Consider the following 16,441-nt stretch of genomic DNA (forward strand, 5'->3'; position numbering starts at 1 on the left):
CGGGACACCCATCCAAATGTTTTTAATTCTAGTCATCAATCCAGACCACTCATGTTGGGAGTGAGCAAGAAGTGAAGAGGATTGAAAACACAAAACCAAGGAAATCATTCAATATATACGGAAACGAACAGATAATTTCATCAATCAAACATCTTTATCTGGAAAGTTTACAAAGAAGTACATGGAGTACAATAAACATCTACTATCAATTCTTTGTTTTCACACATTTTTATTTTTTTTCAGTGAACATTCTGTCCATTCTCAACACCTAGACCGTACAAGACACCAGTATACTTCTCCAGCGAGCCACTAAAGAAGTTCTCTTTCAACTTCCTGAATGTACAAGCTGTGAGCAAGCTATCTGAACCGGCTTGGTGGCAGACACCAACCCTCTCAACTTCCAAGAGCTCTGCCAGCTTGTTTAATCCACCATGGAGGCTGTTGCAGAACTTCATCAAATGCTTGATATCATATATTACCGGAAAGTAGATATTAATCAATGTAAAAAACTCTGCCTGCGTGTCCGGCAGGTTCTGGCATGTGAGGAGCTTAAGCAAATACCCGAAATCATATCCACTATGAAATGTAACCCAATACACATTATCATTCAAAACAATCCCGGATGACATCAATAGCTCCCCGAAATGCTTTGCATCAATACCCTTTTCGTTATTCTTCGCAAAATCAAACCCACTCTGCCTCAACAATTCAATGGAATCATTCGCAAAAACATCTTCATTCGGGTTAAACTCCCTGAAATTGAACTGCCAGGTGCAATACTTATTATCCACTCCACATTTAGGCAGATTTCCCTTCTCATCCGAAAATGTGAGGCCTAATTGGATTAACTTCAGTAAGTCTACATTGTCCTTTAAAGTTTGATAATGAAAATCAGTATTGCTCTTGAAATTTCCCACGGGCCTAAGAACAACACCAGGAAACTCGGTATCCATAGCTACATAAGGATAGTCATCCACAATTTCTCGGATCAATGCAAACTCTTCTTCAAGATTATCATTCCATACCTCCCGAATTTGAACCGATTCGCTTTTAGGCAAAAGCGACATCTCTTGGAAAAACAAAAAAAAACCAGAACCTTTTTTTGAACTGTTTCAATCAAAATCTACACAAAATTTCTCTCAAAGAACATAATCCTCAGAGATCCTTGAGATTTACCAGAACCTAAATCCGATCTATTGGACAACCCTCCAACTCCAACAGACCTGCAAGAAAGTCAAAACCCAGAAAAATCAGCCCAGAAAACAACAATTAATCAAAACCCACAAAAAATTAACCAGAAAAGAAACAAAAATTATTAGGATCCGGATAAGCAAAAAAGCCAGAAAATCTTTCCGAAAAACTTACCCTCCAATCAATTAAAGATCCAAACTTCTTTGAATTCTGAATCAATGATCGGAAGCTAATAAGTATAAGAGCGTGGAAACGTATAATTTTTCTTTTCGAAATTATGTATTCCTTTATACATACATATCAATATATGTATATATATCTCTATAGAGAGAAATAGAGAGAGAGAAATGTCTTAGGGTTTGAAGATGGGAGATGTATGGCGGCCAAGAGAGATAAGAAGATTAAGTAAATTAGGGCAAGAAAACAAAGGCAATTTTTTTTTTTTTCCAATATTTTTATTTTTTTTTTATCTTTTTTTTTTTTTTAAAGAGAAAGAGTTTTTTTTTTTTTTACATAGAGAGAGAGGAGGCTGAACGAGGACTTTCAAGAGTCTCTGATTTCTTAAAAGGGTTTTTTTTAAAAAAAAAAAAAAATTGTCATTATTAATTTAATTTAATTTTAAATTTTTGGGAGGAAAAAGAGGAGACAGAGGGCTGCATAGGATGTGGAGCATAGGATGTGGAGGGGAAAGATTTGAATTTTACAAGTCAATAAAAGAATCAAGGGTTTTGTTTGACAAAATTGTTTGATGGATGGATGGAAGATTATTGAACAAGTCAAGGGTTTTGTTAGGGTCTAATGGCCAATCTAATCACAAATTATGCATTTCATAATAAAAAAAAATGTATTATGTCTCCGAACTTTCTATTTTTGTCATTTGTTCTCTCGAAATTAAGCAAATTGCACCTTTACCTCATTACCGTTTCTCATAAATTGAACCATAACTAAAGCACTCTTTATCAGATTTGTGCAGCAGCTGATTGCAGATTAATAATTAATTAATGTTACTGTAATTAATGAATGAATAAGTTGGCACTTCTTCTACAGATTTGATTTTGATGGGAGCAGAAGCGAAAGTTAAGGAGGATAATTAATTAGAGCTAATTTGAAATGTAAGGAATTAGTGTATGAATAAATAAATAAATTGTATCTGACCTCCCTCATTCTCATCGTGGATGCCATGGTAGGGACCATTTAGGCGGTAAGGGTAGATTAATGATTGAGATTTGTGTGGTCAGCGATGGAAGCCTCGTCCGGGGCGGCAATGGGTTGGCTTTTACCTATCAGATTTTTCTTGGGACGTTTTCGTTGACTCTTGAGGCCCCAAAAACAAAACAAAAAAGTTGCACAGTGATTTTTTAGCTCGAAGCATTGCTAAGTGGGACATTTGTACCACTACAAAAGCTGAGTAGAAAAAACGACCCAATTAGTGAGTCAGCAGAGGTTTTGGTGAATCTGAAAACAACACCTGGTCCTGCGCCTGCGCCTGCCGTAGTAGCTGCTGCTGCACTATGATCGATCGATCATCAGGTACTGTCTTGTTCCTGATTCGTGATGACATATTATTAACTTTTGAAATTTTAAAGTGCAACGCTCGCTGTCAATTAGTGTACAAGTTTATGGAAGATTCCACGGCGTAGGTGAAATTCAGTTGTTTGACAAAAAAAAAGAAGGTGAAATTCAGTTAGAGAAAGACAAAAAAGAAACTTGTGTTAAACCGGTTTGTTTGGATAGTGTATTATTTAAAATATTATTTGGAATAATTACTGTAGCATTTTTTGTGATGTGATGTATGTGAAATAAAAAAGTGATTGGGAATATAAAGAGGTGAGTTGGAAAATGTGTTTACGATGCAAGCGGAAATATTATTTGAGATAAAAGCACTATCCAAACAACAAGATGAAAATAATAATGACAGGTTTGTTTGGATTTTTTATTTTTTTAAATAATATTTCATTTGAATCATAAACACGTTCCTCAATTTATCTTTTTATATTTTCAATCACTTTTTTATCTCATATACATCACATCATAAAAAGTATTACAGTAACTATTATAAATAATATTTCAAAGAATACTCTATCCAAACCGACCCTATCTTAATAATGTAATCGAGAATATAAAAAGTGGTCAAAAAAATATGTTTATAAGAATGTAAATAAAATATTTTTTAGTGGCTCGACCAGATGAAAAGCTAGGCATTATCAGAAGGGGGCAACGAAAGAGAAGTGGTGCTACTCTGTACCAGTAATTCATATCCATAGTGGTTAAAGTTTTTCGAAGAAAAAAAAAAATCTGTAAAGCTGAAGTAACAAAATTGATGCAATAAGTGCAGGGGAGTGATGATTGGGACGGTATAATCATCTTCAAATGCACGCTACATTGACGTCTCTTCACCAAAAAAAAGTGAAGAGTGGAGGCCCCACTTTTGCCGTGAGCATTGAGCAGTCGCCATGAATGAATGAATGCATTATTATTGATTTGTTTGAGATGAAGACCGCTCATGGCAATTGGCAATACATTCCATGTACCAAAGGAGATGAATCTGTATCTTTCCTCTCTATCAATTTCCCCAACACTTTGCTTTCAACGCATTCATATATATACCTATCTACCTCTTTCTTTCTTTCTTTCTTTCTTTTTTTTTTTTTTTAAAAAAGCTACTCCGCATAACATCCAGTGATAGTTTAATGGAAGTGAAATTACTATATTAAGGAAGGGTGGGTAAAGAAATTCTTTTTTTTGGGTAGTTATGGTTCTTAAGAAAGATAATTAAATAAAAATTGTCGACTGAAAAATAATTCGTTACGCATAATTGAAGCATCGACAGAGGATATCCGAATCAAGCCCAACTCCGTAAGGAATTCCAGGCTACCCATCACAGGCAATTTGGGGCAATATCCGAAGTAGGCCCAACAGCGACGTGGCTGGAACATTTCCTCAGGGTAGGCCGGGCCTGGACTTAAACCAGATGGAGGATAAATCAGTAAATTCAGTGAGCAGCTAGGGTTTTGGGGCTCTCGTATAAGAGAGCAAAAGTTTCAGTCGTCGTCTCCGTTTTCACTCTCACGACTCTCAACTGCGGCCTCGGCTCTCTCTCTCTCTCAACCTCCGTCATCCCAGGTCAGTTGCCAACTCTCTCCCTTTAGCCTTCCCTCTTCATTCATTATTATTCGTATATGAGATTTGCAAATGTGTTTAAAGTTAGAGCCTTTAAGCTCTTAAGTATGAATTTTTAAATTGGTTAGATGGCTGCTTATTAAACAATGGTTTTTTTTTTTAATGTTTTGGGTTGCTGAGGTTGTTTTGGAATTCAGTGGAAACTAACTCGTGGAGAAAGGTTATTTTGCTGGACCAGAAGCATGAGATGAGGAAATTGCATATTGTGAAATTTATCTGTTTGGATTTTGCTTTTCAAGTTGTAATGAAAGGCTAGATTAGTTGAACATTGTTGAATTGGAACTTTAACTTAAAAAAAAAAAAATTTTTGGACACGCTTTTGCTGAAATGAGCTTAAAAAAATGAAAGAAACCCAAAACAAGTGCTACAATTAGTTGTTTTTGTCCCATGAAGAGGATGCTCTATACTTGTTTTCTGTGTTTTGGATAGTAGAAATGCTCCTTTTCTTTTACATAGACGTTCATGAGAGCGTGATTTATTCTGTTTTTATTACCACTCTGTATATATTAGAAGCATTAAGTGATGCATAGTAATTCTTTTGATGTTTGGATCAGTTTTCCTGTGTGCAGGTTTTATGCTACATCTTACCTTTCCTTCACATTCTGTTTTGGCAGGTTTTAGTCGTTGTTTAAAAATCGAAGGCAACAATGTCGGGGTATGTGTATATGATTTTTCAGTTTGGCTTTTCTTTATCCTCTGTTCTGCTCATACTTTAATGGGAAATGCTCTGGATTGTCTTCGGTTGGGGTTTTTGATTAAACTTTTTAACTCTTGTTGTTTTCTTTTCTCAATATTTTGGTGGACTTATCTAAACTATTAATTAGTTCTTCTAAGTGTTTTGTTGCACGTAACCAGTTTGGACTAGTGCTGCCTTTTTCGGTTTTGTCTTGGCACTCGATGATGATTTTACTTTTCAGTATGGAAATTAGGATACTGATTATCATTTGAAGGACCAGGATCTTGATTCTTTGAACTTTGCTTAGATGGTAATATGTCAAGTGGAAAGTATAGCTTGTTTCCCGTGCTGGTTAATCATTCATTTTATGCCTTCCTTCTGTTTCTTTTTCTTATTTATCTTTTGCTGGCTCTATGTTTTCCTGCATCTGGGTTTCATTGTGGTTTGGATGGCTGTTTATCTTTCATTCTTATTTCGGAATTCTTATTTCGGATAAAGAATGCTGTCTTCTTAATTTTCTTTGTTTTGTATCTTTTATGTTGCAGTGAAGAGCAGCCAGTTGCTGTAGAGACTCCTGCTCCTGCTCCTGCTCTTGGGGAGCCCATGGACATCATGACTGCTTTGCAGTTGGTCTTGAGAAAATCATTGGCTCATGGTGGCCTTGCTAGAGGCCTTCATGAAGGTGCAAAAGTGATTGAGAAGCATGCTGCTCAGCTCTGTGTATTGGCTGAGGACTGCAACCAGCCAGACTATGTTAAACTAGTCAAAGCACTTTGTGCAGATCACAACGTGAACTTGATTTCTGTTCCTAGTGCCAAGACTCTTGGTGAATGGGCTGGTGTAAGTAAATATATGCTGTTGGATTTTGAGGATTATGCTTTTTGTTTCTTGATTATCCTTCCCACCCCACAACTCTTCCTGAATATAAACTTGTGTATCCTATAGCTTTAGTTCTTTAAGATCTTGAAATATTTAAAGCTACTTGCACATACAAAGAGCACTCATACAGGCACATTCTCTTGGTGGAACAAAAAAGCATGGTTAGCAAAGTAGGCTTGGCTGTTTGTTTCAGCTTTTTATACATATTTATGGTCAAAACATGCTGGAAACATTATATTTGAACATTTGAGGACTGATCAGTTAGAAAGGTAGTATTGAGGCATTGGACACTTTGTGATGGATTTGTTCCTTTTATGTGGAAAGAGGAAAATTTGTTTTTTGTACTTGTGATGTGTCTTAAACTTGTCTTTTACTTTTATCGTGTGAGATATGGTGCTGTAGTTTCACTTGTTTTTCCCCTCTGTATACAGTTGTGCAAGATCGACTCCGAAGGGAAGGCAAGGAAGGTTGTGGGTTGCTCCTGCGTCGTTGTAAAGGTAAAGAACGAGCCTAATGTTTTTTGCGTGTTTGGTGTGAAGATACGATGCTTAATATGAGCCCCAACATTTTCTTTTGCTTTCAGGATTACGGAGAGGAAACGGAGGGTCTGCACATTGTTCAAGAATATGTGAAATCTCACTGAAAAAACTGGACGTTGTCTGGGATTTTTTCCAAACAGAAAGCCTAGTTTCAGTTTGTTGTTAAAGAGCTTCTCTTAGAAAAGTTTTGTTATTCAATGAGAACCAAACTACCTTTTTGGAGCTTAACAGATTTTGATAATTGAGATGCCAAGAGTTGCTTCTTATGTATGTTTCACACTGCTACAGATTGTGGCTCTTTATTAGTGCAGCTTGTTTTTAATCATCATGGTCTTTAATACGTCTGGGGAAGAATTTGACAAGAAGTCTTCCGACTTAGGCTAGCAGTTGATTATCTATCCTTAGTTCTCGTGGTGATGATGATGTCTTTGGTTGAATGGTGGGTGTTAATTGCTTTCAGTAACGAAGTAATAATGTTTAATATGATCGGTTGTTGGTAGTGCCTTGTAGAAGTTTTAGCGCTGAAGAAGCAAGTCTCTAAGGTATGGAAGATGAAAATTTAGGCGTTTAAGTTTTTTTTTTTTAAATTAAGAGAACAGTAAAGTGTTCTTGTGCTACGTTGGAATTACAGCGAACTTCACTCAGTGCTTCATGCTGCCGAGCCTCCGTATGTTACTTCTTTTTCACCGAAATGCGTATGTCACTTCAGAATTTCTATGATTCAAAGCAATTAATAAGAGAAGGAAGGAATAATATGCAGAACCCGTGGGTTAGACATCTTAATGAAACTTTCTTTTTCGCCGTTAGAGGATGAGATCATATAGCCGGCTCCCCATAGTGTGATAAACATGAAGCCAGTTAAGCATCATCAGTCGATGGCAATTTATACGCGCAACTGAATACCATAAGCGGGTTATTATAGGCAACAGAAAATAAAACGGATCCACCCAAAAGGAAAATACACACACACATATATATATGTGTGTATGTATGTGTGTATATGCAGATAGTAATTAATTGTTCAGGAAGGTCTCAAAAGTCAAGACCATCTCCCCGAAACAAAATACGGCTTCAACCAAGTTTACACGGAAGAAGACACAATCTTCTTGTGCATCATCATCATTGATGTTGTATTTTCCAGAATTCGACCTCTGTAATTGCTAGTCGGACCTGAATTCTGCATCTGAAATCACCAACTTCGATGACCAGGGCTAACTAATCAATGTCAAGATATGTCACGGTTCTTGAGGGTACTCACTGGGTTCGGAAGTTCGTATTTCACACCTAACTAGTTGAAAGAGATTTATTTGTTGCATTATTTGTATGTTCAAGATTAAACAGTGTATAGAAAGACTCTGACATGCAGTGAATATTTGAATACTTGCAGTTTATGAAGTTCTAAGGGTTCATTGTTTTTTATTTGAATGGCTGAAGGAACAAAATTCAAATTTTCTACTCCAACCAGTAACATAAACGTTGGACGAGGGAATTTGGGTAGTTTTCCACGGTAGATTTTAGCTTTCACCAGAAGCAATTCTTACGCGCATTAATCATGTTAGCTTTCTGTAAGCAGTTAATGTACTATATACAAACCAGAAGCATCAAACTGAAAACCTTCGGCCCCGTTCGTTAATTACAAATGCTTTGGGATCAAACGCACGAGTGCGGAAGGGGAGCCTCAAGTAGTAACCAAGATTACAAGCGTACATCTGTGCGTGTAATGCGCTTAAAGAGTTCAACAATGCAAGATTATATGGTAGAGAGAGCTCAAAAAGAGCACAGAATCATGATTTGATTCTTATCTACAGCAAACTTGACACCACCGGAAATTTGAAAGGACGATAAATTCCTGGAGTTCCACATGATTGTTAATAGTGCATTACTCTATATATTGGTTCAAAATCTTAAACACTTGCAGGAAAACGGGCCCTCTGATACAACTACAATTCTGAACCTCATTTGGAACAAAAACAGCAAATGAAGAGACATTTAAATGACATGTAAACGGAGCAAGTTAAAAAAGGTTTGGGCAGGGAGGTGCAGACGCAAGAATTCAGAAAAACTAAGGCATATTAGTGTCAAAGAACTCTAAAATCATGACGATGCATGCTTGCTTTCAGCTACTGGGAGGTACACACCCTCTGCCGCCAACCAAACATTATCAGGGCGCTTCTCCCGAACACCACAAACCTGCAGAATAGGCAAAGAAGCTGTCAAGGAAGGGCAGATTAAGGGAGAAGGGGCATTTAGCCTTTGGAATTTTCCAGATGCAAGAATGAAGATACAAATCATCCTTGTAAAGAGCTAAGTTTGCAATATATGTAGCTCTCACCTCCTGCTGGCCCCCTGCTATGCGGGTGTATTTCTTATCATGACTGTGGAGGTATCCACCTGTATCTACATGGCGAAGCCTCACCCGCTGATCTTGCCTCCAGCTTTTTCCGTTTCCCTCAATTTCAAGCCTACCGATACAGCATGATGACTAAATATCAATAATTTTTAAAAAAAAAGATATAATAGAAAATCTAAGGAACTCAAGTATCACCTCCAAAAGTCTCCGGTGTCAGATTCACCATCGCTGCCAAAACAACTGACCTGCAAAATTTGTTTAACAGATTACTTACAGCCTTTATAGTGTCAACACACTAAGTCCAAAATGGAGCTGATTCTAAAGCACAAAATATTTCTCCATCTGTGATAAGACACATTAAATTGGTACAACTTTAAGCAGGCTCCCTGTAAATTTAAGTTGATCCATCAGACTCAAAATAAATGATTAAATTGTAGCCTGAAAGTAATAAACCAGAAAACTTGTAGTCATGTCAAACTACTCTTCAAGTTCATTCTTTTGCTTCTACTATTTTCCTGTTTTGCTTGGAATTCACTCCCATGCTTTTACAAGTGATAAAGTTAATATAAAAGCATTCCTTGTTATCTGCAAGGCAGTATGACTACCCAATTGAAAAGAACAGGAACCTCAAGGGAAAGATTAGAGCAAACACAGACAGAGGAACTTAAAACACTGTGTGTCTTTTTCCTTTTGGGAATTGGGGTAAGGATGCGAGCTTTACTACAAGCAGAGTCGTTCTTCCTCTTTAGTCTTGTCCGTTTGTAGCAAGTGCAGGCTGATTCCAGGTAGGTCCAAAAGGATGCCTTTTTAATCAAGTGCCGGTTATGTAAACTATGAGTGAATTAAGACCAATGGAACAAGAGTTTAGGAACTTTCTTGCACAAGATAAACTGGAGGTTTCTTGAAAAGACTCCTATAACTTCAATTCAGGGACACATCTGTATTTGACATGTGAATGAGAGATTGTGATACTAACATGATCAGCTGCACATTCTACAAGTTCATAAACAGCTCGAGCTACACAAGTCAGTCTTACAACATTAACAAAGCCAAGGACACACCACTACTTTATACGTCAAAAAGAACCATTAAACATCATGTTCAACTTGGACGAGAGAAGCTACAGAGAAAAAGTAGGTGGCTGACCTCCATATTGCCAGAGATGGGGGATGCATGCAAGTGGCTATGTAACCATTTTCTGGTCCTCATGTGTTGCAGCTTGATGATGGTACCACCTTTGATTGTATCCCCTTGTTGGGCATTGGTATCTGGTACAGGTCTAACAATCTACAAGCCAAGTTTAATTACGTTAACCTTTACCTAACCTTAGAAAATTATGATGATCTAGAAAAAATAGATAGTAGAAAAAGAAACATACCCAATAGCTGTTTGAGTCATCAACGTTGGGAAAACCAGTGACGGACTGCTGCCCACTACCAGAGCCATATGGTACATCATGCGAATGCAGCCTAAACTTTGTTCTTTCATGCATCAACTTGATCACTGACCCATAAGTAATCTACCAAAATCACAGATGCCGAACAAAATAAGAATGACTTAGCACAAAGCCCCATTATACAACTATTAGAACTCAAAGCATCATACACCCATTTTTAATTTTCGCCACACAATAGAAACCTCAAACTATAAAATAGGAAAAAAAATCAAATTTAATTCATTAATCAGCTCTTTAAAAAATCCAAATTGCAATTTTTGACTGACACCCAGCTAGATTTTCAACAAAGATTGTCGAGGCATTTCATCAAACATGTCGAAGGCTATTACTAATTCTACACAAACAACTCCATTTCCTCTTTCCCTGTCCTCTTTTAGCTTAGAAGCCTCTGAAACGCTAGAATTTATATCCATCACATGCCTATAATAGCAAAAACTAGGTCAAAATTTTGAACCAAAAACAACTATAAATCAACTTTCCGAGTACAGTTTCAACAAATAGGGGGAAAAAGCACACACACAAAGATGCACCGCATATCTGTGCAACTACAGGAACGTAAAAACCACGAATTTGAAGTAGTAAGTGGGCTTTCGGTTTACCTGGACGCCTTCGGAAGCGGCAGAGACAGGGGAAGAGGTGAAATCGGAGTCAAGGGTAAGAAAAAGGAAAATGGCGAGACCGAAAAACGAGATTGCCATTAGTAAAAGTAAGCCAATGAACCAGGTAGTTTGCCAAAAAGGCAAATTGAGATCGGACTTGGAAGACGATTCTCGATAAACTATTCGAGTCGGGGGGGAAATTTGTTGAGCCGAATTCGAAGAAGAAGAAGATGATGACCCGGAAGTGGGTTTCCTTCGAGAGAGATTTTGTTGCTGTTGGCTGCCTGAGGGAGCCACGGTTGAAGCTTTATGGAAATCGGAGCTCCAATCACAGGCTCCGATGCTTGGAAGATCCTAATGATGAAGATGAAGGCGGGGCTAATCGCAACCGGAATCGTTTTTTGTTTTTGTTTTATTTTGATTTGATTTTTGTTTTTTGCTTTTACAGTTCTTTTGCCTACTGAGCTAATGATAAATTTCCAGTGCCACTCGTGCTGAGTCATCATGGCGAATTCCAATTCGCCAAGTGGAGATCGAGTGACGTGGCTAAATACAATTGGATGACCAGTAAGTCACCTGACGTGTCCCTGGCTTCGCGCTACTGTGGACTTTTTTTTCTTTCTGTTGCTTTTAATAATTTCCTTAATCAGCGATGCATTAGAAATTTCTAAAAGAAAACTTTCAAAATAGGAATTAAAAAGAAAAGGTTTTCCAAAAGAAAATTAATTCAACTGTAGATAAAAAAAAAAAGAGACTAAGCTCGAACCTTGATTTTTCTAAGGGTGCATAATATAGCTCATGACAAGATGGTTATTAGTAATAGCAAAATTTTACTTAAAATGTTCAAATTCATTTCCCCATTCTATTCGTAATAATTTTTGGGTCTCCAGTAGCAATGCTGCATATTATAGTGCTCACTGAAGTTTAACAAATTAGCCAAAATTTTTTTTTTTTAATAATTAAAGAAAACCACAAAGAATGGAAAAGGACCAAAATTCACAAGAATGATCCTTGATGCCAAAAGTTCAATCAATCACAAACTAAACCCCGATAGGTAATTAGTAGGCCATTAACAGCACATCCAAGGATCATGCACAATGCTCGTCTATAATCTTCCAGGCTTTGATGTCAAGATTAGTGTTGCTGGCTGCCCCCCGCACCAAAAATGCACGGCCAGTTAGGCACAAAAATCTTTTGTCATCTGCAGCATCTTGTGAGTTGTGAACGTAGCTCGTCAACTTATTTGCATAGAACTGCAATAGATACATGGAAAGCAAACCAATTAGTAGGTTTATTGGCAAGGAGCTAGCAGAAGAATCAAGCTGGTCTAATGTCCAAATTGACGTCTTCTTGCAGATTTCTTTTTCCCCGCGTATTGTAATTGATGGAAATTAAGTTGAAGGTCTAGTCCCTGCTTTATGCTCCTGGCACGGTGGACCTCTACTTGCTCTAACAAACCGTTCCAAGCACAGTTGTAAAATCAGAGAACATCTGAACTCCTAGTAGCCGTCTCTTTAATTTCTCCGGTTCCGGTTGCTGTGAAGCTGTGGACATTCTTGAAACTGTTGCAAAGTTCAGCTGCTTCATTATCTTGTTGGACCCAGGCTTCGATGCACCAGTAGTCACTGAAATCTTAATTTGAACTCCTTTTGAGTACCATTAAGTGAGTCTAATATGCTACCACTCGCATGCCGGATTCTCCAACGTGGAAGAAATGGCTTAATTACAGATGAAAGAGATGGCTTCCAAAGCCCCTTCTAGCCTGGAACGAGAAAGGGAAATGATGTAATGATACTCTTCACTCCATATATATAGATGGCGCGCGCAATGTTTCATTTTCTTGTCATTCTTGTTCTATCTTCACTCTATGCCACAGATCACTTCACCGGTTTCCTCTTGGTTAGCAGCAGGAGATCATTTAACAAGAATGTCCTTTGCTGGCTACTGTGCTACATCCAAAAGGAACACGAAAACAAGATTTGTACATAGGTGTGAGAGTGTGGCTATGGATTTTTCTAGTACGCAAGGCTTCTACGAAATGTTAATTGATTAGATTAATTATCAATTCTCGTCCAAAGAATTCCAATTAATTAATTGATGAAGCTTATGCCTTGGAATTGTTGCTTTGACATGCTTTGGAAGAACAATTGCACCTAGCAATCAGTATACTTTCGAATGCAAACCAGTCTATGTATGCATGGTAAAACTTAACTGCAATTATAATCTTTGAAGGAGCTCCCAAATTGGTCGTGGCCGATGGATTTCAAATTGAAGTCCCCATTTCTTCATTTGTCCTAGCTTCGTCCTGGAGCTTTGAGCTCCACCTGTAAACTATACTGGCATGTGCACATACTACTACAAATTTGTTTTGAATTTTAATGAGATTCGCAAACTCAATATTTCAGAAGCTGTAAATTAGGTACAACATGCTTATAATCTAAGGCATGCCTGTTGGTAAATGAAATCGTAGTAGGAATTAATTGAACTCCACGAACTTCAAGTTCAGAGAGGCTAAGCGTTGAAGCAAGTCTGGAAGAAGTTAACAGGCATATACGATTTTCACATAGAAATTCAGTGAAATATGCGTAATGCTCTGGCGAAACAAGCAAGTATAAGAAGTATCATTCATTCCCTCATGTTTCTATGGCTCCGGCAAAACATGACAGTTAAAACATTTATTGGCATGTTGAAGTGAAATCCAAACGTGATTATTGAGTCACTAAAAGAAGTTTAGGTTTTGGTGACTTATAAGATCACTACAAGCCACAAAAACTTCAACCGGTTTGTTATTTAGAGAAAAGCCAGCAGGGGACAATGTGGTACGATTATTTCTCTTCCTTCAACTGATTTGTTATTTAGAGCAAAGCAGATATAATTTTGTTTCTTGCTGCATCCAAAAATTCGTACCTCACTTCTGTTGTAATACTGTCTTGCTCATCGTGTTTGTGGATGACGGAGATATGCATCGCATGGACTTCCTTAATGTTGCTTTCCTTCATTTTGTCCACAATATGAGGTGTATGAAAAAGATCATCTTCCTGTAACTTCACAATAAAATTTGAAGGTGTACAGGAAGATAATCAGTGTGGAATGTCCCATTTGGATTGTTATTTTCTGAATCTTTTATATATAAAAAAACATATACTGCAACGATTTGATGTATGTAATGTAAAACAGTAATTAACAAATATGGAAAAAAAAAAGTAAAAATTTTTCTTTGAAAATCTCCTATCCAAACAAACTTAATAGTGTTTTGAGCAAGTGAGAATTCTTGTAGTGGTTCTGCATGGGCCACTCTAAATTCGTCTTGCTGCATTACCTAATTTTGATTTCGTGATCGCGAGTTTGATTTTGTTTGGAGCAAGTGAAATATGATGTTTGGAATTGAAGATTTTCAAAGTTCTTGAATTGACAACATCTTCTTTCTTTGCATTCTAGAAAAAGGCAAACCAACCCTCAAAAAAGAAGAAAGAAGGGGAGGAACAAAAGGGGGGAAACCAGGAAGCAAGTGAAAGGTAGTCTACTGACTTTCCACAATTTTATCGCTGGTGGTCTACAACTGAAAGCATATTATCCCGGAATCAGGTAGTTTAGATTTCTACGCATATGCCTTTAAGGTGTTCTTTAGGTAGACACAAGAAAAAATCAGCCAAGGATTGACATGTATCGTAAACAAAGCGTTTATCTTTTATCGTAAATGAAGATTACTTGTGAAAAACAAGAAATGGTGGTGGTATATTTTTTATGATTGTGGACATCGATTTGTGTTTGACTAATATTATTACAAGTCCCAAAAGCTTTTCAAGGATTGGGGGTCCGTCGGCGTCCACCATTATTATTACCTAAAAGAGAAAACAGCAAACAGTTCCCACAATCGGAAAAAACAGGATACAAAGGTGGAGGATCCATTTTATTAGCATTTAATAAATGTAATCATGTGGATAAAATGGCTCTTACATTTTCATTTCTTATGCTATAGAAGAAAAGGAAAAGTTGCTAAAATAGCACCTTAATGATCTGAAATCCCCAGCAGTTTAATTTTAATTAGTGCTCATGCATGTTTTTTATTTTTTAGCACCACCTGATGGATTAACTCTAAAAAGGTATAACTTGAAAATTCATTCTTGATGTTGTCTTCTTTCTCCATCCTCTTTTCTAAAGGATGCGGAATCTATTCTGTCATTAAATTCTTTAGATCAGCCAGAAATGCACAAACGAACTGGCAGCTGGCAACCACAACGCAAATTAAGCTCCCTCCCTAGATAGCTAAGGTGGATTTATTAGTGCATGAAAATTGGATTTGCCATTTTTCCACTACGTTAATTAACCAGAAGCGACTTTAATTTACTTGTTTACGTTTATGTAGATTAAGGTATATTTATGCTGCTTCATGGACAGAAGGATGAGGAACCAGGGAGGAGAGGAGAAAAGAAAACAAAGAAAGTTAAGGGGAAAAAAAAAGAAATTAAAAGAAACAGAGAGAGGGAAAGAAACCCTCTAAAAATTTAATTATAAGTCAAATATTATTGAGAACTAAATTGTAGTTCGTACAAATTTTGTTGGTTAGTTTGCCTCTCTGACCAACAACGTTAATTGTCAAAAAAAAAAAAAAAACAAGAGCTAATAAATACTGGGAGTTTGTTAAATTCAGGATTCAGAACACGACCAAAGTCAATGTGGGGAAGGAGAGCTTTAGGCGTAGGTGTAACTACAAAGAGAAACTTCCCCGAACATGGTTGAAATTTTCTAGCTAAGGTTGTTGCACTTAGATTATGCATTGAATTTTTTTCTGGAAGACTGGAACTAACTTGAGATGACAAGTCCGTGTAAATAATGAGCCAACATAATTAAATTTATTTCGCTCAAGAACCTGCTATGAATATGCTAATTAAGGTTTTCTCAAAAGGGGAAAAAAAAAAAAAAGAACTGGTGAATAATTAGTTTTAAACCAGAACACTGGATTCCTAGTTTATTGAATGTGAAAGCCAAATTTTGCACCAGTTTCCAACTAAAACCCTCTAGCCTTTGCTGTCTGATTGTCACGATACAGTTGAAATTGAAATGTCAGAAACAGGTGATTGGTGTTCGTCAAAGAAGGTAGCAACTACAAAAAAAAAAAAAAAATTTCCCCGTTTCTTTTGCCCTTCTTTTCTTAACCAGTAATCTTACATTAAGAAAACATCGATCAGCTAGCACAAGAACGTACGTAATTTTCAAAATTGGCAAACTGATTCGGTTCGAGTTTAGTCCAAGTGCTATGGATAAGAGGGGGCTGTTGTAAGCGTTTGTTTCGTCTGATGTTCTTCAATTGACTTGAGAAGCCGGTTAAGAGGTCATCGAAAATGACCATTTTTTGAGGACCAAGTCATTCACAGATATGAAAGAAATGCCAAATGCAGACTTATTATGTCGATTGAACACAGAGTTGGTGAAGTATTTCAATCAAATGCATTTGGAAAGGAGTGAGCCGGTCACGCGGTTTGAATTTTTTTCTCTTGCAGCCGAAGTAATAAGAAATAGAAGGAACAAATTAACGGTGGGAAGATAAAAGTTGGTACCGTTTGACTCTCA

General features: G+C 37.1%; 3 protein-coding genes across 3 annotated transcripts; 1 reads left to right on the forward strand and 2 right to left on the reverse strand.

Moving 5' to 3' along the window:
* Nucleotides 1-116: 116 nt before the first annotated feature.
* Nucleotides 117-1,660, reverse strand: LOC113767574 (probable CCR4-associated factor 1 homolog 7). Its single transcript, XM_027311720.1, has 2 exons — nt 1,366-1,660; nt 117-1,223 (listed from the first exon to the last, which is right to left on the reverse strand). The coding sequence occupies exon 2, from the start codon at nt 1,065-1,067 to the stop codon at nt 240-242; it is 828 nt and encodes a 275-aa protein (XP_027167521.1). The 5' UTR covers nt 1,068-1,223; nt 1,366-1,660; the 3' UTR covers nt 117-239.
* A 2,593-nt stretch (nt 1,661-4,253) lies between these two features.
* Nucleotides 4,254-6,790, forward strand: LOC113768185 (40S ribosomal protein S12). Its single transcript, XM_027312445.1, has 5 exons — nt 4,254-4,314; nt 4,986-5,026; nt 5,593-5,887; nt 6,358-6,423; nt 6,510-6,790. The coding sequence occupies exons 2-5, from the start codon at nt 5,019-5,021 to the stop codon at nt 6,567-6,569; spliced, it is 429 nt and encodes a 142-aa protein (XP_027168246.1). The 5' UTR covers nt 4,254-4,314; nt 4,986-5,018; the 3' UTR covers nt 6,570-6,790.
* Nucleotides 6,791-8,219: 1,429 nt separating this feature from the next.
* LOC113767856 (stromal cell-derived factor 2-like protein) lies at nt 8,220-11,303 on the reverse strand. Its single transcript, XM_027312060.1, has 6 exons — nt 10,871-11,303; nt 10,194-10,334; nt 9,962-10,102; nt 9,011-9,060; nt 8,798-8,927; nt 8,220-8,655 (listed from the first exon to the last, which is right to left on the reverse strand). Exons 1-6 carry the CDS (start codon nt 10,967-10,969, stop codon nt 8,560-8,562), a joined length of 657 nt encoding a protein of 218 aa, XP_027167861.1. The 5' UTR covers nt 10,970-11,303; the 3' UTR covers nt 8,220-8,559.
* Nucleotides 11,304-16,441: the final 5,138 nt, after the last annotated feature.

Source organism: Coffea eugenioides, chromosome 4 (assembly GCF_003713205.1).
Source record: "Coffea eugenioides isolate CCC68of chromosome 4, Ceug_1.0, whole genome shotgun sequence".
Classification (NCBI taxonomy): Eukaryota; Viridiplantae; Streptophyta; class Magnoliopsida; order Gentianales; family Rubiaceae; genus Coffea; species Coffea eugenioides.